This window comes from Cervus canadensis, chromosome 16 (assembly GCF_019320065.1).
Source record: "Cervus canadensis isolate Bull #8, Minnesota chromosome 16, ASM1932006v1, whole genome shotgun sequence".
NCBI classification, from domain to species: domain Eukaryota; kingdom Metazoa; phylum Chordata; class Mammalia; order Artiodactyla; family Cervidae; genus Cervus; species Cervus canadensis.
The window spans coordinates 13,208,554-13,231,538 of NC_057401.1; the positions used below are offsets into that span (position 1 = coordinate 13,208,554).

Sequence of the window (22,985 nt, forward strand, 5' to 3'; positions counted from 1 at the left end):
CTTTCTTCTCATTGTTTAGTGCCCCTATTCATTCTCTTTAATATTATGTTTTTTTATTTGCATGTTTATTGCTTGTCCTCCCCTGATAGAATAAAATTTTCTTAAACCCAAGAACTTTACCATTTTCAATGAGGAGTCTAAAATAACGCCTGGTACATAGTACGATTCCAATAAGCATATATTGACTTAATTAATTGAGGCTTGTGATAAAGTATCTTTCATGATTGGGAGAAAACTAATTAGGTTCAGAGATTTTCCTCTATGATTAGGCATTATATTTTATCTAGATCAGAAGTCTGTGAGGTAAGTGAGTAAAGAAAGAATTGGAGTAATTTGTTAAAAATAAACTTAGAAAAATAAAACCCTCAATACTCTCTCCATATACACCATTAGTTTTTAGTTCTGAAATAATTTCCCAGTAAATAAATCCTAACTAGGTAGAGGAAAACATTAAATTTAGTAATTAACTCTTTGACTTGTGCCTGGGATAATGTGTGTTATTTGAGGCATAAGGATTGCCAGTTTTATCTATTAAAAAACTAACATGTCTTATTCAAGAGTAATTAGCTGACACATCACAGCTTACTTTTTTTACTTTTTATGGTAAAGTGATATTTACTGTGGTCCAGTGTCTCTGTTAAGAAGGAAGAAAGTGGGCCGTAGTGAAGGACAAATTTAGTTTGGAGTTCTTAAAGTAGTTTTAGCATCATGGAGTTACATGACCACAGAACTGTTAGTCAACCCACATTTTTGTGGAGCTTAATCATTCATAAAGCAAATTAGTTCACACAGTAAGCTTAAAAGTGGAAGGGTATATAAGATTCATTTCTAATCATTAAGTTTTTTAAAAATTTATTTTTAATGGAAGGATGATTGCTTTACAGTGTTGTTGGTTTCTGCCGTACATCGACATGAATCAGCCACAGGCATACATGTGACCTCCCTCCCACCCCCCCACCCACCCACCCCGCTAGAATGGCACAGAGCCCCGTCTGGGCTCCCTGAATCCCACAGCAGATTCCCACTGGCTCTCTGGTTTACGTATCGCCCCACTCTCTCCTCCCCCCACCCCTGCCATATTCACACGTCTGTTCTGTGCACCTGTGTCTCCATTGCTCCTCTGCAAATACGTTCATGAGTGCCATCTTTGTAGATTCCTTGTTTATGTGTGAATATGATATTTGTTTTTCTCTTTCTGACTTACATCACTCTGTATAATAATTTCTTTTTAAAAAAATAGTTATTTTTATTGAAGTATAGTTGAGTCACACACGACTTAGCAACTAAACAACAATAGTTGATTTACAGTGCTGTGTTCGTTTCAGGTGTATAGCAGTGATTCAGTTCAGTTCAGTTCAGTCGATCAGTCGTGTCCGACTCTTTGTGACCCCATGAATCGCAGCACGTCAGGCCTCCCTGTCCATCACCAACTCCCAGAGTTTACCCAAACTCATGTCCATTGAGTCGGTGATGCCATCTAACTACTCATCTTCTGTCGTCCCCTTCTCTTCCTGCCCTCAATCTTTCCCAACATCAGGGTCTTTTCAAATGAGGCAGCTCTTCGCATCAGGTGGCCAAAATATTGGAGTTTCAGCTTCAACATCAGTCCTTCCAATGAATATTCAGGACTGATTTCCTTTAGGATGGACTGGTTTGATCTCCTTGCAGTCCAAGGGACTCTCAAGAGTCTTCTCCAACACCACAGTTCAAAAGCATCAATTCTGCGGCGCTCAGCTTTCTTCACAGTCCAACTCTCACATCCATACATGACTACTGGAAAAACCATAGCCTTGACTAGACGGACCTTTGCTGACAAAGTGATGTCTCTGCTTTTTAATATGCTGTCTAGGTTGGTCATAACTTTCCTTCCAAGGAGTAAGCGTCTTTTAATTTCATGGCTGCAGTCACCATCTGCAGTGATTTTGGAGCCCCAAAAAATAAAGTCTGACACTGTGTCCACTGTTTCCCCATCTATTTCCCATGAAGTGATGGGACCAGATGCCATGATCTTAGTTTTCTGAATGTTGAGCTTTAAGCCAACTTTTTCACTCTCCTCTTTCACTTTCATCAAGAGGCCTTTTAGTTCCTCTTCACTTTCTGCCAGAAGGGTGGTGTCATCTGCATATCTGAGGTTATTGATATTTCTCCCGGCAATCTTGATTCCAACTTGTGCTTCATCCAGCCCAGCGTTTCTCTTGATGTACTCTGCATATAAGTTAAATAAGCAGGGTGACAATATACAGCCTTGACATATTCCTTTTCCTATTTGGAACCAGTCTGTTGTTCCATGTCCAGTTATATAGTTATATGTGATTCACTTATACATACATAAATATTTATTTTTTGTTGTTGCTCTATTTTGGTTTTTTGTTTTGGCCATGCTGCACAGCTTGCAGAATCTTAAGTTCCCTGACCAGGGATTAAACCAAGGCCCTCAGCAGTGAAACCACTGGGCCACTAGGGAATTCTAATCATTAAGTTCTTGATTCATGTAGGACAACCTAGGTTGGCACCAAGCAGAAGGGAGAGAATCCAGACTTACAGAATCTTGGAGTTAAAAAGAAGTGATATTCCTGTGAACCATACAATAGTTGATCCTTGAACAATGTGGATGTTAGGAATACTGACCCTCTGTGTTCAAGAATGTGTGTGTAACTTAGTCAACTGTTGTATCCACAGTTCCTCCACATCTATGGTTCCTCTGTGTCTGCAGATATAACCAACCTCAGATTGTACAGTACTATATAGTATTTACTGTTGGAAAAATTTTACGTATAAGTGGGTTTTTGCTATTCAAATCCATGCTGCTCAGGGGTCAACTGTACAATGAATAAATAAATTGTGATCTGGACTCAAACTGAATACCAAGATAGACTTTGATGACATTTGTGGTGTCCTAATGTTCTTCAGTCTTACAGCTTATACTCTCAAAATGTATTCTTTTCAGGCTGGCCCTCACTGCCATGAATAAATTTCAAGAAGCAGTTACAAGTTATCAGAAGGCATTAGATCTTGACCCTGAAAATGATTCCTATAAATCAAATCTGAAAATAGCAGAACAGAAGTTAAGAGAGGGATCTAGTCCTGTAAGTTACTAATGCCAAATAAGTGAAATATTTTATCATTCACAATTATCAAATTGTAGTGTTTAAGAGTAATTCTCAGATATAAATGTTTTACAGACAGGAACTGGACTGAGCTTTGACATGGCTAGCTTAATAAATAATCCAGCCTTCATTAGTATGGTGAGTATATTTCCTTTTCTGCTTTGCTGGCTCTATTTCCCATTAGAACTAAATAGTTCCAAAGTTTTTAGAAACAAGAAAGAGAACTTTTGCGATGGCAATGGTAGCAGTGGTGGTATGTTATCGCTGAAGTTTTTAACCTACTCATGCACTGCTTTGTGAAAAAGCCATGGGTGAACTTCAGGAAGCCCCTGGATTCCTTGGAACTGTAGATGAAACTTTGTATATATATGGATATGTACATTTTTCTAGGGAGAGAACTGTATTTTTCATGAGATTGGCAAAGGGATCTGCAAATCTACAGAAGGCTAAAAACTACCCTCTTAGGTGAAAGTGACCCTAGGAAGGTATCTAGTATTTGAAGTCTGAGGATTTTGGCTATTGTGGTTTCCTAAGCTCTTTTGGCTTTATTTGTCTGATCAGTAGGAGGAAGTAAAGTGCTGCCAATATCCTTAGTTTATAGTGTTTGTAATCTCTTTATTGTGCAGTGTAATGTTAATACCATTTTTCCTAGTACCTCTTTTTTATATTCCCACTCACTTTGTATAGCACACCGAATCTCTGTAAAATGTTAGTATATACATGATCTAGCTTCTCTCTGCTTGAAAAAGAAAAACTTTTTTAAAGATCCCTAAATATTAACTGCCTTTGATGAGAGATACCATTTTTCAATTCTAGGCAGCAAGTTTAATGCAGAATCCTCAAGTACAACAGCTGTAAGTATACAGAAAGAGTATATTACATTTCTCCCTTCCACTTGTCAGGCTCCTAGTTTGAGCACATTAGCTCCAAAATGATACCTAATTGTCAGTCAATTGGCACTTAAAGTCACACTCATCTGGCCTACCCAATGTGGGTATATCTACCTCCTTTCCTTGGCTGGTATGCTGCCTGTTAAAAATATATGCCAATTCATTGAAAAAGACACATGTACCCCAATGTCTGTTGCAGCACTGTGTACAATAGCTAGGACATGGAAGCAACCTAGATGTCCATCGACATATGAATGGATGAAGAAGTTGTGGTACACATATACAATGGAATATTAGTCAGACATAAAAAGGAATGCATTTGAGTCATTTCTAATGTTGTGGATGTACTTGGAGCATGTTATACAGAGTGAAGTTACAAAGAGAAAAAAAGCAAATGTTGCATATTAACACATATATATGGAATCTAGAAAAATGGTACTGATGAACCTATTGCAGGGTAGCAATAGAGGCAGACATAGAGAAGAGACTTGTGGACACAGTGGAAGAAGGAGAGTGGGACGAATGGAGGGAACAGCATGGGAACATATACATTACCATATGTAAATAGATAGCCAGTGGGAATTTGCAAACTCGGGTGCTCTGTGACAACCTGGAGGGATGGGATGGGGTGGGAGGTGGAGAGAGGTTCAAGAGGGAGGGGACATACGTATACCTATGGCTGGTTTCACGTTGATGTATGGCAGAAACCAACATGACATTGTAAAGCAATTACCCTCCAATTAAAAATATTAAAAAAAAAGAATATATGCCAATTTGACTTATCTCTTGCCTACTCTAGAATGTCAGGAATGATGACAAATGCTATTGGGGGGCCTGCTGCTGGTGTTGGGGGCCTAACTGACCTGTCTAGCCTCATCCAAGCGTAAGTTGTATTTAAAATAGAAATAGTTAAAAAAACAAAAAAGGTATTTTATGTTTTACAGTTTGAGTACTTTATGTTTTACCATTTGTCTCTAAGGTAAGAGGACCAAGGCTTTCTTTTTAAATTTTTATCTTTTACTGTTAGTTAGCAGTGACCTCATTAGTTATTAAATTTAGAAGTGGTTCATAAATTGAAATTTTCTGCCTGAAGGGCAGGTGTCCAGAAGATTGGATCCAAGAAAAACTTTTTAAGCAAATCAGATGGCAAATATCTACTTAATGAGTTTTATGTACACATATGTATTTAAAAATCATATATTGCATAGGATTTAGGATACTTTAATTCAAACTTTTGCAGTGCATGTCATTGCTAAAGGAACTCATTTTATTTTCTCATTATTTGAACACATTACTTCTACCTCCATCCAAGTTGCTTAGGCTACTGTGCTTTTTGAATCTGTGTGATGCTGTTACTGGAAATGTTGCATGAAGTGACAAATATCATTTTTTGTTTGTGATCACAACTGTGTAAACCCACTTGCAATATGGCATTTTTAGAGTGATCTTTAAGTGGCATGATTTTAGTGATACCGAACACTTGCAATTGGGAGGTTCACACTCAGTAGTTTGGATTAAATCTCTGCCTTTCGAAAACTCAGTTCTGTTACGTGACTTCATAAGCATTCCCAGATAGGTGTGACACCTGCCATATGAGAGACTGACTTGATTACAAGAACAAATACCTTGCGTTATATTTGCACACATATAATAAAAAGCATATTCCTTTTAGCCCTTTGCGTATCTGTGGTTAAGCATGGGTGGGGGAGGGGTGGATTTCACTCAATTCAGGAACTCACTTGTTAGCTTGGGTGTTTGATTTCTCATAAAGAACACTGCACTGTATTAATGGTATATGGGGGTGCTGGTACACTTGCAGATAAGTCATGAATCTAAAACTTGTTTTTATAGAAAACACTCCCTTTGGGTAGTATCCACATCGTTTGCAGTTCTTTTTGTGTTGGTTTTGTGTGGTTGGAAATTCCCTAATTCATACTACTTTGCTTCTTTACTACAGGGGACAGCAGTTTGCTCAGCAGATACAGCAACAGAATCCTGAACTCATAGAGCAACTTAGAAATCACATCCGGAGCAGGTCATTCAGCAGCAGCGCTGAAGAACACTCCTGACCTGACCAGGGCCCCTCATCCAGAATGCAGTTGGTGATGGCTCTCAAGTGTCTGCTGTAGATAGTGGCCAAAACAAAAACAAATCTAAAACATAATCTGTCTAGACAATAGGTGTATCACAAACAGATAACATAACATGACTATGTTATGTTGACTTGACCATAACATGATTCCTTTGTAAGCAGGTGATCAGTAGCCTTGTTAAGTGCCAGTTATAGCACTTAACTGGACACGGTTCCATTTTCACATCTTCATTGTATTTGTATACTAGACTTAATAGCAGAGTATATTTATTGAACAGTAGGGCTGTTTACTGGTGAGTTCTCTAGCACCAAATTCCCATAAGCAAACTTTTTGAAAGGGGAGATAACTAAGAGGAAAGGATTCTCATGCTGATTTAGGAGAAATATACTTGCCACTGAGTAGCGTCTTTGGAGAAGAAATTCGTTCCTGGGTTTAGCTTTGATAGTGCTATCAGTAGTGAAGATATGACAGGGGCCAGTACTGTCTTTAATGCTGCTTATTTTGTTGGGTGACAAAATCTTAAGAGCTGGTGGAAAGCAGTATTCGGTGTTGTTTAGAAAAGGAAAAAATAGATGCTGTGAATGTATAGAAAGTGAATGTAGGGTGCTCAGGTTCTTTGCATAGTTCTTAACTAATCTTGCCTACAGTTTGGTATAGATAACATTAGCATGGCCACTTATGCTAAGTACATAATAAAATACATTTAGAAATCCTTAATAATATTGGTTAGGTCAGTTGTATAACTATTCAATTCCACTAGCACAATTTATGTAGTGACCTTACCATGGAAACTTTCAAATATATGTACATTTAAATAAGCCAATAGCTTGGCCCTTAAGGATTTCCTAAGTGGCATTTAATTATGTGCCTGCAGACACTGATTTTTTAAACTTGTAATTATTTGATGGGTTACAAAAAGTATCTGTCATTAACACTTCTTGTTCATGTTCATCCTCTGCTATAATTTGGCTTGGCATGTCACTTTTATGCTTCTTCTTAATTTGATGCAGCTTAAACATAACAGGGGACTTGAAATATTGTACTGAAATTAGAATACATATTAGTTAGTGAAGAGAAGTGGCATTAAGTATTGGAATGTCTTTAACTAGAGTGATGGATGAAACTGTTCTAATTCCAGTTGAAATTTCTTTGGTTTGTTAGTTATACAATTGGTGGACACATAATGAATTTCACAAATGTTGTGAAAGAAAACTAAAACAGTAATACAAAATTAAATCAGTAATACTGATGACTGATTTAATTTTGTATTACTATAACTCTTCATCTCAAAAGGCTAATTACTTGGTATCTTAAAATTTAAAAACCTACTTTCCCTTCTTTCCCTTTGTTGGATTAGAACAGTTCGATAATTTTACTATAAGAATCAGCTTGGAATTCATTAAAAAATCCAGATTCAGGGGCATACTTTTCAACTTTATCAGGTCCTATAATGAGGTCTGGGAATCACCATTCCACACAGCACACCAAGTGGTTCTGATCTAGGTCCCAAGGGCTCTAATTTGAAAGCAACACTAGGTTAGAGATGTCTCCTCTTTTAGGTCAGCAAATATCTAAAATGCCTGGGCTCAGGATACAAGGAAGAGCTACATGAACCTACAGTTCTTTTCCAGGGAAAATTAGGACTTCAGCCTTCTGAATTGTCTCCTATATTGCACTTAAATGAACTTGGGTGGTGATCTAGTGGTTAAGACACCATACTTGCAATGCAGAGGATGCTGGTTCAATCCCTAGTCAGGGAACTAAGATTCTGCCAGCCTATGGTGTGGGCAAAAAAAAAAAAAAGTCAATTCTTGCTGGTGTTGCATAAGAAAAGGTTCCTAGCATAATTATCTTGAATGCATTACAGATGCTTTCAAATTGATAAAACTGGTAAGCCTCTGAGTAGGAAAATAAAGAGAATATGAATCAACAGTAAGAGAAGTGAAAGAAGGGATATCACTGCAGACCATGTAGACAATTAGATAATTAGAAAATACTATGATCAACTGTAGGTCTATATCCATGAAACAGGCAAATTCTTTAAAGATACAAACTACCATAACTCACTGGAGAAATAAGGTACCTCTGGAAAACCACAGGCCCAGACAATTTCAATGGTGAATTCTACCAAACACTTAATATTAAATCTACACAATCTCTTCCAGGAGAAGAGGAAACACTTCCCAACTTCATTTTATTTTGCCAACTTTGATACCAAAATCAGACGTTATAAGCAAAAATACTTACAATGTCTTTACTAATATCTGTAGGTAAAGTAGCCATTCTTTTTACATGAAGGAATGTGAATTGGTTTTATTTCTTCCATTTCATTTTTCTAGTTTGTTTCTTTTCTAATGTATGTCCCATAACACATCTAGGTAATGAATCCACTTACCTGGATTTCCATTCTATTCAAGCCACTTTTGCTTTTTAAGTACTTTCATCACTTGGAAATTACTTCATTGCATGCTATTTCAAGAAGGTTTTGTGTAGCTGTATTGTGTTAGCTACTCTTAAAATTATAAAGAATGCTCCAAAAGTTATTTTGCTTGTCTGAAACAAGAGGGCATTAAAGTAAATCTTTATATACACTCTACTTAGGAATGATTGATTTCCATTAACCACTTTTCTTTATAGTAGCTGTAATTGTTATGATGCTATGTAAAATTTTTTATTGTTGTTCAGTCGCTAAGTCGTGTCTGATTCTTTGTGAACCCATGGACTGTAACACGCCAGGTTCCTCTGTCCTTCACTATCTCTTGGAGTTTGCTCAACTTCATGTCCATTGAGTTGGTGATGCTATCTAACCATCTCATCCTTTGCTGCCCCCTTCGCCTTTTGCCTTCAATCTTTTCCAGCATCAGGGTCTTTTCCATTGTAAATGTAAAATTTACAATGTCCTTTGTATGCAAATAACATTTCTACTTAATGTACCAAATTGTTTATCTAATTTTTATAATATGGTTTAAACAGATCCTAAGATGACATTATGTAACCTTTACTTAAGGAAGGAACAATATGTGTCTAGGTTATTGCTTATAAAGAAGGGAGTCTTTGTAACTAAGTCAAATTATATAGCAGAATCCCAAGTGACCATCATATGTTACTTTTAAAATTTGAATGGAGTGAAACAGAAGGTTCAGTCATGAGAAGACACCTTGAAAGCTACTGAAGTATCCAGTGCAGGGGCTATAAAGTCTTATTTCATCATTTAATCAATTGTACTCATTTTGGAGAAAAGACTGTCTCTGGACAAAGACAATTTTACACTGCTTGCACTTTATTTTGCACGGACGTTTCATTAATTACCTCTTCAATTTAAGGGCAAATCTCATTCTGAATACAGCTTTCATTTTGGACCAAACAGTTTGTCATGGCAATAAATAATTATGCATTTAAGAAAAACCAATTTTTGTATTTGACTTAATGCATTTACATTTAAGCAGTTATATATACATGCTTGAATTTCAACTTAAGTTTTTATTTAACAGTATTAGTTTTTGTTTTGTTTCAAAATATTGAAACTTTTATTACATCCATGTTGCAAAGTTGTTTATAGTCTTAATTTCCTCACTGTTTTGTATATGACATAAGTAAATTAATGTGATTACATGCAGAAACAGTTTTGTAATAATAATACATGATATAGAGTTCAAAATCAAGTATCAGAAGCTGGAAATCCTTTAAGTGTGCCTTTAAAAAAAAGTGGTTTATTTTTCAATGGGAAAAAAACAGGACTTTCTTGGCTTAGAATTAGAAAATGATCTGGCTTCTTAGCTTAGAGTTATCAGAGTAATTGACAGTTTAAGAAATAAATTCTGATCTGCTTTTAGTAGCTGCAAGTTAGATGTATGTGTATGCACACAAAAATACAGATGCCAATATGATAATTTTGAAAACAACTAGAAAAATTCATACTGTGTTAGCAAATACAAGATTATATGAGGACCACCCCAGTTGTTTTAAACTTTTTTTGTTGACTGAGGAAAAAAGCCTGGGGTTAACAAAAATACTTCTAAAGAAAGTATGATGAGAATTCTAAAGTTTTAAGAAACAACTGTATCTTCTAGATTGAAGTCAGCAAACTATGGCCTGCAGGTCAGATCTGACCAGCTGCTTGTTTTTGTAAATGCTGTGGTACAATTTTTGCCTAAAGTGAAAGTCACTCAGTTGTTTCCGACCCTTTGCGACCCCATGGACTGTAGCCTGCCAGGCCCCTCTGTCCATTGAGTTCTCCAGGAAAGAATACGGGAGTGGGTAGCCATTCCCTTCTCCAGGGGATCTTCCTGACCCAGGGATTGAACCTGGGTCTCCTGCACTGCAGGCAGATTCTTTACTGTCTGAGTCACTAGAGCCTACTGGCTGCTTTTGTATTATAACCGCAGAGTAATTTCAACAGAAACCTCGTGGCCTGCAAGGTCTAAAATATGAAGTATCTGGTCCTCTACATGAAAAGTTTACTGACCGTTGTTCAAGATACCTGCTAGGAACACATGGTCTCAAATACAGAGCTTTTGGAGAACAAAGTCCAGTGGTCATTTAAAGTGAAACAAAATCACATGTGTGTAGAAAATATACAAATGTTCATTTGGAATATAACTCACAAGATAAAATCAGTAGATGGTTCTTTTCAAAACAAATATTTAATATTTTAACTTTTATAGGAAAGAAATTTAAATAACATACTTATTTTTACTGTTGATCATTTTACAAAGGTGGCAAAAATGCAGAAAATTCTGGGCAACTCAATGAAAAGTGTAACATTGGACATTTTCTTCAACTTTCCACTTTAATGGCCGAAGATACCACACAGACTTGTGCGATGTCATCATATTCGTATGTTCTCTTTAAGAATGTGTCTGTTAGTCTTAAGCCAGAGACGCTCTATTGAGAGAAAAATATAGACCCAAGTTTTCATTCATTGGTAATGACCAGACAAAGAATGGATATAATAAATGACTATGGGTTAATAGCCCCTAAATACTGAAATTACTGAAAAGACAGCATACTTGCAGTCCTTGTACTGAAGACAGTAGTGTGAGGGCAAGGCAGAGAGAGGAACTTGGATGCAGCTTTCCAAGTTGTCTTCCTGAAATGCCACACCAGTGGATAGAATTGGTATTGCACATTTCCAAAACTAGATCCATTGTTCTTTCACTGCTGGAGGAATCAGAAAGACAGGAATAAATCTTGTTCTTTTTACAAAGCGATACTGCAGTGTTTCTAAAGCACTGTTGCCAGTGAATTTCTTCTCATGGTGTCCAGCTGCAAACCAGGAACAGAAATGAAAATCCATCACATCGTTTTTATTTCACTTAAGACAGAATCAGGAAAATGAAAGATGGTTTTGTTCTGGAGTTTACAGTAGCATTAAGACTAATCTGCCTGTTTGGATGCAGGCCTTCTGGTTCTGTTACTGAACACTGGCTCCCTGATGCTCATCTGTTAAAAAATAGTTTGGCCTTCTCTGGGAGACTTCCAGACATCTGTGTCTAATTTTGTTGCTATGTATCCTTCCAATTTCTGTTAGATGCTCTGTAGGAAAGAGAATGAAAAACTGAGGCTGGTCTATTTAATCTATGTTCCTTTACCACGCAGTGTTTGCTCAGTCACTTCAGCTGCGTCCGACTCTTTGTGACCCTATAGACTGTAGCTCGCCAAGCTTCTCTGTCCATGGGATTCTCCAGGCAAAAATACTGGAGTGGGTTGCTGTGCCCTCCTCCAGGAGATCTTCCTGACATAGGGATCAAACCCGTGTCTCCTGCACTGCAGGAAGATTCTTTACCCACTGAGTCACCTGGGAAGCCCTTACCATGCAGATAACATAGCAAATGACTGGCAAGATTTATAAGTAAAACTATTCAGGTATTCACTTGACATGAAAAAGACTGCTTCTCCTTATAATTGATACCACCAGTTCAATTAAACTTATTAAGTTAAAAAAACACTTTTAGTGAAAGTATGTGCATTGTTTTTAAAACAAAACAAAACCAAAAGTTTCATAATGAAAAATGGTCTGCTACTCTACCACCATGCTTGACTTGCTTTCAACTCTTTAAGCTCTTTTTCTCTCCTTAGCTGGCTCCACATTTAAAATACTCATTTAAAATTTAAATTTTAAACTTGAATTTTAGATGTATTGATTTAATGATATTTAGCTTTTATGTGTCTCTGTCTCCCCTCTAAAATTTGAAATGTTCACTGTGTGCCCCAGACCAGTTTAGGTGCAATGCATGAATTTCCTCATTACATTTCACAAAAATCCAGTAAGAGTAGACTGCATGTATGTGTCTGTGTGTGTTGTGGGTTAAGGGTAATCCCACTTTTATAGATGAAGAAACTGAAGATCTAAGAAGTAAGTGCTTTTGAGAAAACTTATTTGAATTACCAAAAGGTAAAGTTAATACTCAAACTGTTATTTTTTTATTTATTATAGCATTTTGTCATTTGGTCAATAACTGATTTTTTATAACTCAAGAAACACAAAACAAATAATCCAAGAGCACACCCATAAAGGGTACATGTAGCACACGGTCTTTATCCTGTGTGTGTTGTTTACTGAGCTCCTATGATGTGGCAGGCACTGCACTTATAATGCTGGTAAGACATGATCTCTTCTCTTAAATTATTTGCAATTCAATACAGAAGAGACTAGTGATTAATTATAGGAATATATCAGTATCACAAAAAAACTATATTACAATTTGCTATGATTATGTGTGAGAAGGTCTAGGAAGCTTCACAGGGTAAGTAGGTATTTTGTAATTTTGAAGGATAAATACTTCTTATCTTCCTAATACCATAAAGTTGTAAGGGATATAGAATTGTACATTCAGGCTATGATGATTTGGATTCATTACTGTGATATTATCAAAATGCTCCAATGGCAACTCACTCTAGTATTCTTGCCTGGAGAATCCCATGGACAGAAGAGCCTGGTGGACTAAGGTCCATAGGGCTGAAAAAGAGTTGGATACAACTGAAACGACTTAGCATGAATGTACCAAATAGTACTACAAGGAGTAGCGAAGTGATAGGACTGGGATTTAATCCTAATTTTTCTGGCCTCAAACCCTGTGCTCTTTACCTCTCAACAGCCAGATTATACTCTTTATCAAAGTCCTGTTTTCCAGTCTGTGGCTATCCCTTATATTAAATTCATAACTACTTTTTAGTTTCTTAATACTAAAGATACAGCTCAGGTATAAATATGGCTCAGAAAAATCTACCTTATTACAGTAAATCTATAATGCATTATTCGATAAGAACCTACTAGTTCCTGTTTAGTAATCTGAAGTGTGAAAGGAGTGTAAATGAAACAAACACGGACCTTGAAGTCAAATACACTGGTTTCAAATTCTGATCCCATCTTTTCTAGCTCTCTGAGACTGAATAAGCCACAAGCTCTGGGTTAGCTTGCTCTTGCAAAGAATGTGAATAATTAACACCTACCTCACAGGTATGGAAATAAAATATTAAAAAATGCCTAATACAGTAGGACCTCTAAAATATGTAATATTAGCTACCAGATGAAGAACTTTACAGTATTCAATGGCAACATCAGAGATGACTATATGGCAAGAGGGAACTTACAAGAAGATAGCATATTTAAAAGCTTTAAGAAGTCTCTCTTAGGTAAAAAAGAAAGGATATTCATCCACAAATACTGGCATTACCTGCAGTTTGTTATTTTACAAGTAATATGAAAAGGTTCTTCGAGGTTTACAGTGTCTGGGATTGCTTCCAAAGACAACCTAACATCTCCATAACCTGGAGCCTATGAGAAAAAGAAATACAGTTAACATACATCTATTATAAAAATCTTTCCATTTTAAGAGAGTACTACAGTCCTACTATTATCCATTCTAACTTCTTTTGCTGCTACTATTTATAAAATAGCACTAGAGGCCCTGACTGTTTTTGTTATAATTACTCCATGTTTAGTAAAGTTGAAATGAGTCTCACAGGCAAATAGGAAACCAATTTCAGGGGGTCTGATCTTAAGGGGAAGCTTCCAAAAATACTGTAGCTTATAGAAACATAACTCTGCATAGATAAGGTTATTGCCTAAACAGGTAGAGGAAGACACTGAAATAACTGAAGAAGCAAATCACATCTGTTTCACAAGATACACTGATATGGACAGACAGTAGAATCAAAATGCCATGGCAGGATGATAGCTAATGGCTATGTTTTAAACTAGGCCCAGTGGTAATCTCTCTCTCTTTTTTCAATTTTTACCTCAAATAAAGTAAATTTTACCTCAAAGTAAAAGTAAATTTTAGAATGTATCTCAGCAGGTAATACTCAGTATAAACAGAGGATTCTATAGTATATTTTCACTAGCACAAGAAAAAGAAGGCTAGTCGCTATCCATACTCTCAGAGTAGAAATTAGATAAAATGTCCAACCAGCGTTTATAAAATAATTTGAGTGGGACTCACATGAGTTTCAGATGACTGACATTTTAAAGATCTTTAAAGAAGGAATGAACTGAGTAGGTAAATGCAGTATAAATCTAAGAGTTCCAAGACATTGCAAAAATAAAGAGATAACTCTAATACAGTGGAAGTCAGATAACAATGAGCATGAATTACTATAGGAGGAAACAACTGATATGCAGTTATTTTGTTTGGTAAAGTAAAAAAGTTCTTTACAAGGTAGAAAATCATGTATGATGGATAAATTAACATCTGAACACTTCCCATTCATATCAATACCAATTTTCTACCTAGGTATCAGTGAAATTATTTGTCTTTCATTCTCTGGTAATATTAATGCCTTTTATAGTGCTCTGATTTTTAGTGACAGACCTAGAGAAATTTAACTTGTTCTAACTATCTGACCCCCAACACACCAAAACCCCATCAATGCTTTTTCTAGACTCACCATTCTTTGAAGTTGGCTGGTCTGTAATCTTCCCCTTTCACCTAGATTTGTTTTCCATACTATATCCAATTTTCCAATTACCGTTACTCCCTTAATTATGCCTGCTTTTTCTGCAAACTCCTTCTTGGGTTTTAGGCAGTATAAGTACTGGCGTGTATCCATTGGCTGCAAATATGCTCTTGACCCAAATGTAGTTACACTGAGGGGTGAAGACAGAGATGGAAAAAATTCTCTAGAATCTTTTAAAAGAAAAACCATAGCTGTGATTGTTCCTTTGGATAGGACCTGAATGATCTACCATCCAAAGATCTAGGATACAACAGGTTAGTGGTTTCAATACAAATGAAAAGAACTTGAACTGAAAGGACTTACTTTTCTTTAATTTTTTTCAGTTGATTTGGAAAATCTTCAGATTTTTTATAATAGAATGCAATATATTACCTAAAGTATTGGACATATATCAACTAACTGAAAAAATGCAAGAGAATTCAGAACCTTAAGTATCCTGTCCCTTTTCTCTAAAATTATGAAAGAAAATAAAGAAACATACCATTCTAAACTAAGCAATCATTTTCAAAATGAATAAAAGGATCAGGCCAAGAGGGGAAAATTATTGTTTTCCTCTGTGGGGGTATGAGAGGCTACAAATTTTACTGTATTCTAACATAATAAAAGTAAAATTTCCATTCTTGATTAATAAAATCAGGTATTCCTCCAGCTATTACCTTCTTATCTATATTAATGTCAATCTTACATTTATTTATTCTTCTTTTTCTAAATTACTCATAGATGTCTATTTCATTTTTCTAAAAAATTAAATCATCTATTTTCTATGCTCGCTCCTTTTGATGTTGAGAGAATACATTGTCTTGAAGCTCATTGTTCACTTTAACTTCTCCATCATTCCTTCCCATGCCTCAATTTTATCATTTGCAGGATAAAGGACGAAATGTTCCATATTTATCTCACTGAATTATTATCAAAATTGAAAGAATAAGTGCTCCAGGTACAAATGGTGAAGATCTTATTTTTATGTGAAGGGAGAGCTTGACGGACCATGAGAGACTTTAAGGGCAGTGAAATTATTTTATAAGGTAAAGTCATGATGGCTATGTCATTACATTTGTCAAAACTCATAGAATGCACAACACAAAGAGTGAACATGAATGTAAACTGGATTTTAATTAATAGTAAGTATCAATATTGATTCACTAATTGTAAAAAATGCACCAAGTTAAAATGTAAACGATATGGGACCCTGTAAGTGGGGAGGACATGTAAGAATGTTGCACTTTCTGATAAATTTTTCTGTAAATTTAAAAATTCTCTTATAAAGTCTATTAATTAAAAAAATCATAAATCACCCAAGAGTAACAATGATAGAAAAGTTCATGTCTTTTAAAATAAAAATAAACAGTTCACAAATCATATTTACCATTCTCCAGCTTGGTTGACTGAATTTAATTCTGCTACATTGTACATTATAGATGGCTCCAATGAAACCTTCTCCATAAACATGGGTGAGGTTGTAATATTCTGAATCTGGGCTTCAAGAAATACTTCATCAGTCTGAAAAAAAAAATGCACCAAAGGATGATGGTATTTAAAGTATTTACCTCAACAACAATATCTGATTTATATGAAGAAAAAACATTAACCATAAATGTGATTAGTTCATGCCTGCAAATCAAAGTTATCATAATTAATGCAAGAAAAGAAATCTTTATCCTAACATAATTAAGAGGGGCAAAGTGAAGTGTTAGTCAACTGATAAGTTATCAAACAATGGATGGGGGATAACTATAATATTTTTTGTACTGACATCCAAAAATGTTTAACTGGAATTTCATTCACATATATCCTAAATTTTCTGGTAAGTCATTAAAATGTGAAAATGCAATCTAGGATAACGAATATACCTGTGCACTTAGCATTTCAGAAATGTGTTAAGATAATTAGGTCTTTGTTATAATATTACAGCATACTTCAATTTTCATATTATTTCAAATTAGATAGTATAGTGCATAATCTATTTTATAATCTTATAGGATTTAACTTTATGAAGCAATTATTGTAGTGTTCATTAGTGATTTCCCAGTTCATTAAGTGTATATTTAGGGCAAAAAAAAAAAGTGAATTATACTTGAAATCTTTGAGTTTTTAAATCAAAGAAAAGGTACTTTGTAGTCTGACAGATACAGCAGTATTTCAATCATGGGGTAATTTACATATGTACTTTTACATAATTTTTAAAATTCCCTAATTATGCTAAACATTCTTCCTTTTATGCTACTGTGTTATTTTTGGGGGTATATAATTGCAGGATAACAGACAACTTGCCTCTTTTTTGATACAAATTTACATATAAAATGGTATACTAAGGATATTCTAGAATTACTTTATTCAAAAGTTTCATAGTAATATATATATGCAGAAATAAAACAAAATAAACCATGACCAAAAAATGTTGGCACTTAGCTTTTTTAACACTAAATCCAGAAAAATGGAAATTATTTGCAAAAATATAATGATGGAGTTATAATTTAATATATTATTATCTAAAACAAAACAGATTCTTTTGTCCTGGGTACATGTGTCCTAATAAAATAGAAATACAATGATTTATCAGTTTAAAAGAAGGTACACATTCAAAGGCCTTTTGTTATTTTTTTCTCAAAAAAACAAAAAGTAAATATATCCCATCAATCCATTGCTTAAAAAAAAATAACCATAGACCCACATTTCAAATTTAAAAATTCAATTTCTGCATAAGTTTAGAAGAGCTTAGATAAAATGAAAGGAAAAACAAGCAGCATAATGGAAAATTAAGTTAGTTTGAACAGTTAGTATACAGTTACTTGACATGTAAAAATTTAAGAATTCAGTGCTAAGTCAGTTTTTATTGTGTATATGATACGTTATAAGCAAATGTTGCTTATATTAAACAGAAATTTGAAAATATGATTTTAACCAACTTGGGAAAATTTAATTTTCTTCAGTTTGCTCTTAAAGGGCCATCTTCACCTGACCCAGAATTAAGACTAAAACCACTGTGCATTTGAAGATGAATTTCAACTACACAGTTCATTCAAAGATGTGAAGGATCACAGGATATTTTATGTTAAGATGTTGATAATTCGAAGGCTATTTAAACAAGGCTAACAAGGCCTCTTAAAAAATATCTACAGAAAAACACACTAAAATAAGAATATAATTGTTTCAATATGACAATTTAATCTTTGATGTATATTTTCTCATATGATAAGACAATCAATATAAAAAGTACAAATTATATACATATTTTCAAAGTCATATAAGTATATTCACAGCTAACTTTGTTTTTCCACTATGTTTGTATGGAGAGATTAATTAAGCAAAGTCAAAAAGTGGTAAGTAAGAAAAGCATATAAATTTATAATAAAAAATCAAATTACCACAGAACTGAGGTCACTCTAATGGAAAAATAAAAAGAAAAATTAGAAAAATCAGATTAAATGTTAAAGGAAAAGAATAACTAACTTTAAAATAAAATGCATTTCTGCATTTTTTAAATTTACTAAACAAGACAGCATTAGTAAAACAAGGACGTAAACAGAAAGCAACACAAAGAAATATGACAAATCATTTTTCTAAAAAGGTGAAACTGCTAAGGTTAAATGAATAGAGAAGAACACTGCAGGGGGGCACTTAAACAGGAGCAATATTCAAGGGCATATCCTGGGGGAGAGAGGCATATCCCATGCCTTTCTAATTCTTTAAATTCTTACCCACTTTGTAATTCTTCATAGATTACTTAGGATGGGTATACAAATATCTGCCACAGTCAGGACAGATACTGTATAGCTTCTTCTAAATTTATCTAATAATGGGATCTTACACTTCAGGGAATGCTGAACTAGACCATCAAACAATTGAGAGTTAACAGTTTCATAGTTTGTCTTCTTTTCATATATATATACATATAGCTAAAGTTACTTATTTCCCAAGGGCCATCTCAAATGTCAGCTCTTTCATCAAACATCAAGCTGGAAATCATTTTTCACCTGTGCTCCCAGAGTATAAGTACACTTCATGATCAGGGTGGGTGGGGGTGCGTACACTGTGATATGAAGTCATATCAAGTGCTAAGTCACTTCAGTCATGTGACCCCATGGATTGTAGCCCGCCAGGCTCCTCTGTCCCTGAGATTTTCCAGGCGAGAATACTGGAATGGGTTGCCATTTCCTTCTCCAGGGGATCTTCCCCACCCAGGTGATTGAACCTGGGTCTCTTGCACTGCAGGCAGACTCTTTACCATCTGAGGCCCCAGGGAAGCACTGTTATGTCTCCTCCACTAAATCTAAGTGCTATGAGGATAGGGAAGATGTTCAGTTTATATTTATTTCTCCTCCATACCTGGCACAGAGCACTGTACTCAGCAGGTGACCAAAGGTTTGAAGCCTAGCTTCTTATGTCATTTTTTTTCCTAGCAAAGCTTTCTTATTTTAGAAGACTACAACAAAGTTTCTCACAAAACTTGTTTTCCTTTTGGTGATGCACATAGTATTAAAACTTTTAGATGCAGCATAAAAAAACATGTTTGTGACAAATGTGGGGCTAACAATAGTTGTCAGGTAAGGTCTATGGAATAGTGCAATAAACTATTGATACTAGTGTGCTTAACTAACTCCCAAATTTCCTAGTTGGGGTTAATAGAATCTGCTTTATGCTACAGGCAGGACAGAATTACTTTACCTAGTAGGTAATACCAAGTATATTAGAAAGATCCTAAATGCTATTTGCTCACTTCTCACTTTTAAAGAAACGTCACTTTCAAAAGTTCAGAATTTTATGAAAATTTTTTAGCTGAAGTTGGTTGGCAAAGTCTACATTAAAGATTATGTCTATATTTAATGTTAATTGAAGAAGCAAAATTGTTACTATAATTATAAGAACAGAATATTATATATAAATGAAGAGAAATATAAATGAAAGAGAAAACTGGTTAATGAAGAACCAATTACTTTTTGCTGTGGTAGAATTGTGGGTTTCTTCCTTTCTTCTTGGGGAGTATGTTACTTTTATGTTATTTATGGAATTAGTAGCAATTTTAAAAAAATTTGCAATTCACCCATAATATTGGTGTGATAAAACTACTTGACAAGAACCCTCATGTACCCCTATATTTCAACAAACAAAACTTAAAAATAGTTTAGTATGTGCTTTCCTGGGAACCGCTTACAGGAAAAAAAGACCCACCTACATATTTGTTTTTAATTTTCCAAACTACTTTTTCTAATATAATAGTTACCAGTCTCCCCTCATACTATGAATGAAATCTTTCCCAGCAAAATAATAAATTAAGACTATTTAAGTACAGAGCTATACTGTAATTAATCAATGATATATTGTTAATAACAAAAAAAGGTAGAACAAATATGTATTATCCCAATCCTCCTATCCCTCCCCACAAAGAAACATCAACTCTTTAAACATCTAATAATCTCCTTGATGAGACTGAATCCTTCCATCAAATACTGATATGTATACACTTCACTACATATTCAATGTTCCACTTGCAACTCTGCTTGGAATGCCTTCACTGCTCTGACACTACATTTCCAGCACCTATTACTTCTAGACTCTGAGGCAGTTCTCTTTCTTGACTATGAAGCGTTCTTAAGACTACTCCAAAATCTCATTCCCAGAGTTCCTGTATCACATCTTTTTGTACCAGTCTCTCTAGTCTCACTATACACTATACTAGTAACTTTTTTATTTTATGCACTTTTTTCTTTTCTCCTGATAGGTTTTTACTTCAAGGTTAGGTTCCTTATCTTAGATGTTTTAGTATGCCCAGTTGTAGCACAAACTTTATAGTGAATAAAAACTCTGAGATGCTGATGGTAAAAATAATATTATCAAATTTGACATGTGACTACAAATTTCTTATCACCTGGTTTTGGAGTAACAGACATAATTTGCATTTCAAAATGCTGTATTTGAATAAACACATGATTTTATGGGGGTAAGAGGCCCATTAGGAAATCTGTTTTTTCCGGAATTCTAGATACCAGAATAAAATAGAATTTTGTAAAAGAAATTCAAGCAATAAAACCTTTTCCTTGTGACCAATTCTATTCTATATCTTTTGTTAGAACAGAAGATAATCTTCTATTCTAAAAGTTACTCCTTTCTATATTTTTGCCAAATTTGTTTCTCCTAAGGAGACGTTCAAATCATTCACTAAACTTAGCAATCTCACACTGACTTTTCAGGACAAAGAATTTAATGTATTGAGTTCTACTTAGTATTTTTCTATATAAATATTAAATATTTTTCGAAGGTTTAGATTTAATACTTCAATTTTTATAATATCACAACCACATTTATAAGTATTTAACAGTTTTGCTAATGTTTTTAGACAGGAACAACTATTAAATGGAAGCACAGGGTCGTCATTTAATGAAAGGAGGTAAAAGCCTCAAAGTTAATGAGAATAAAAATCAAGGCATATTGATTCCATGAAATTGAAAACAGCGGATTAAAAGAGATCTGCAGTGAAATTAATCACTTGTGATTTAACTTTATGCTCATTTTTCACAAGTAATTTGTAGTCATATCAGCAATTCTGATATGAAAAGAAGTATAATACATGAGAATTTTAGTCAGGTAAGATCTTAATGTTGAACCTGAAATCCCATTAAGTGCTCAATACTTACCTCTGCATTGTAAAATTTGGTTTTCACATCCAATGGTTTGAGAACCTAGTTGAATAAAGCATACCAATCAAAGAAGATTATTATCATTTGACCATTTATTTTGCTTATTTGTTTTAAATCTTGGGTTTAAGCTTGCCAAAGGCATTTTCCAATTTTAATTGTAACAGACTTTTCAAATGGGTATGCAATATTCTTGTAAAAACAAAAACAAACAAAAACAATCTCAAAGGCATCTTTAAAAAAAGCTACCATAATTTCTTGACTGGGTGACAATTACATGAGTTATATGCATTTGTCCTTCACAGTATTTGCTAAACTGAACACATATATGTTTGTGTATTTTTCTCTATATCAAAATAAGCAATCAAACCTGTTATTTTCTTTTAAAAGGCATGCAAAATCTTCAAAGAGATGAGTGATAACAAAAGCAATAACAAAGCAATAGCAATTTTTTTCTTCCTATCAATAGTACTTTTTCTTCTACATACAGAGGAATGAAAAATATATATAGTGTCATATCTAGATCTACATAACTGTATATGGTCATCTTATTTCCCTATCTATACACACAGATATGTTAAAACAGTGGTTTTAAATTATTCTTTTGATTATAGACTTTGAAAACTGTGTATAAATAAAAACTTCTAACTGCAATTTCAGTGACTCATGATTTCTCTGAAGGAAGCTTGGTCCACTTAACCCAAATCAATAATCCTTCATTTAAATATGTCTTTAGAAATCTGATATTATTTACACTTATTTTGTCTGGACTTTCCAGTCATTTTATCCATCTTCTGGATTCTTGCATTTTGTCAAGGCATGAAAACCAAACAATTTTTTTAAAAAATAAAAACATTATACTGCCAATGATAATTTCTCTGTTTTTATTTAACTTAGTCTGACTTTAGATTGCTAGTAACATGACAAATTCAAAAACATTAGGGTATTTGCTTTATTTGGAGTCTGTTTTTACTGCAGATAAATAGGTGTAATTTCCTGGGGGCGGGGGTGGCAGGGGGAAGGCATCTATACAATTTACCACCATCAGATTTAATACCTGAAACTTGAAGAATTTTCTAAAATACATTTTTTCTCCACCCTGAGTTGTGTAACTCACTGCACACACCAAGCTGAAACAGAAAGATGTATTAATGATTTCTGAATCATTTTCAATTTTGTTTCTCAATAGTTAATCTACTACATTTCAACTCTTATCAACAAATCTGGAAAATATACCAATGTCGTGAAAGTGTAGTCAAATGAGCCTAGAGCAGGAAAAAAAGTTTCAGTAGATATAGATATAAT

The 22,985-nt window shown here is 34.4% G+C and overlaps 2 protein-coding genes across 7 annotated transcripts in view; one reads left to right on the plus strand and one right to left on the minus strand.

Annotated features, from left to right (window-relative positions):
• Positions 1-9,984, plus strand: part of SGTB (small glutamine rich tetratricopeptide repeat co-chaperone beta) — a 49,102-nt gene extending 39,118 nt beyond the window's left edge. For all 3 annotated transcript variants that reach the window (XM_043488996.1, XM_043488998.1, XM_043488997.1), the window contains 5 exons: positions 2,948-3,086; positions 3,183-3,245; positions 3,924-3,961; positions 4,797-4,880; positions 5,955-9,984. In XM_043488996.1, the coding sequence (XP_043344931.1) occupies positions 2,948-3,086; positions 3,183-3,245; positions 3,924-3,961; positions 4,797-4,880; positions 5,955-6,066 (436 nt within the window). In that variant the 3' untranslated portion in view covers positions 6,067-9,984. The remainder of the gene's footprint in view (positions 1-2,947; positions 3,087-3,182; positions 3,246-3,923; positions 3,962-4,796; positions 4,881-5,954) is intronic.
• A 730-nt stretch (positions 9,985-10,714) lies between these two features.
• The window catches only part of TRAPPC13 (trafficking protein particle complex subunit 13), a 31,329-nt gene continuing 19,058 nt past the window's right edge, over positions 10,715-22,985 (minus strand). The window contains exons 6-13 of one of the 4 annotated variants that reach the window (XM_043488992.1): positions 22,738-22,810; positions 21,681-21,725; positions 18,414-18,431; positions 16,415-16,548; positions 14,980-15,178; positions 13,767-13,867; positions 11,100-11,247; positions 10,715-10,974 (exon numbers count right to left, since the gene is read on the minus strand). In XM_043488992.1, the coding sequence (XP_043344927.1) occupies positions 10,867-10,974; positions 11,100-11,247; positions 13,767-13,867; positions 14,980-15,178; positions 16,415-16,548; positions 18,414-18,431; positions 21,681-21,725; positions 22,738-22,810 (826 nt within the window). In that variant the 3' untranslated portion in view covers positions 10,715-10,866. Of the gene's footprint in view, positions 10,975-11,099; positions 11,251-13,766; positions 13,868-14,979; positions 15,179-16,414; positions 16,549-18,413; positions 18,432-21,680; positions 21,726-22,737; positions 22,811-22,985 lie in introns of all 4 variants that reach the window. The other 3 variants (XM_043488991.1, XM_043488995.1, XM_043488994.1) reach the window with 3 other exon arrangements.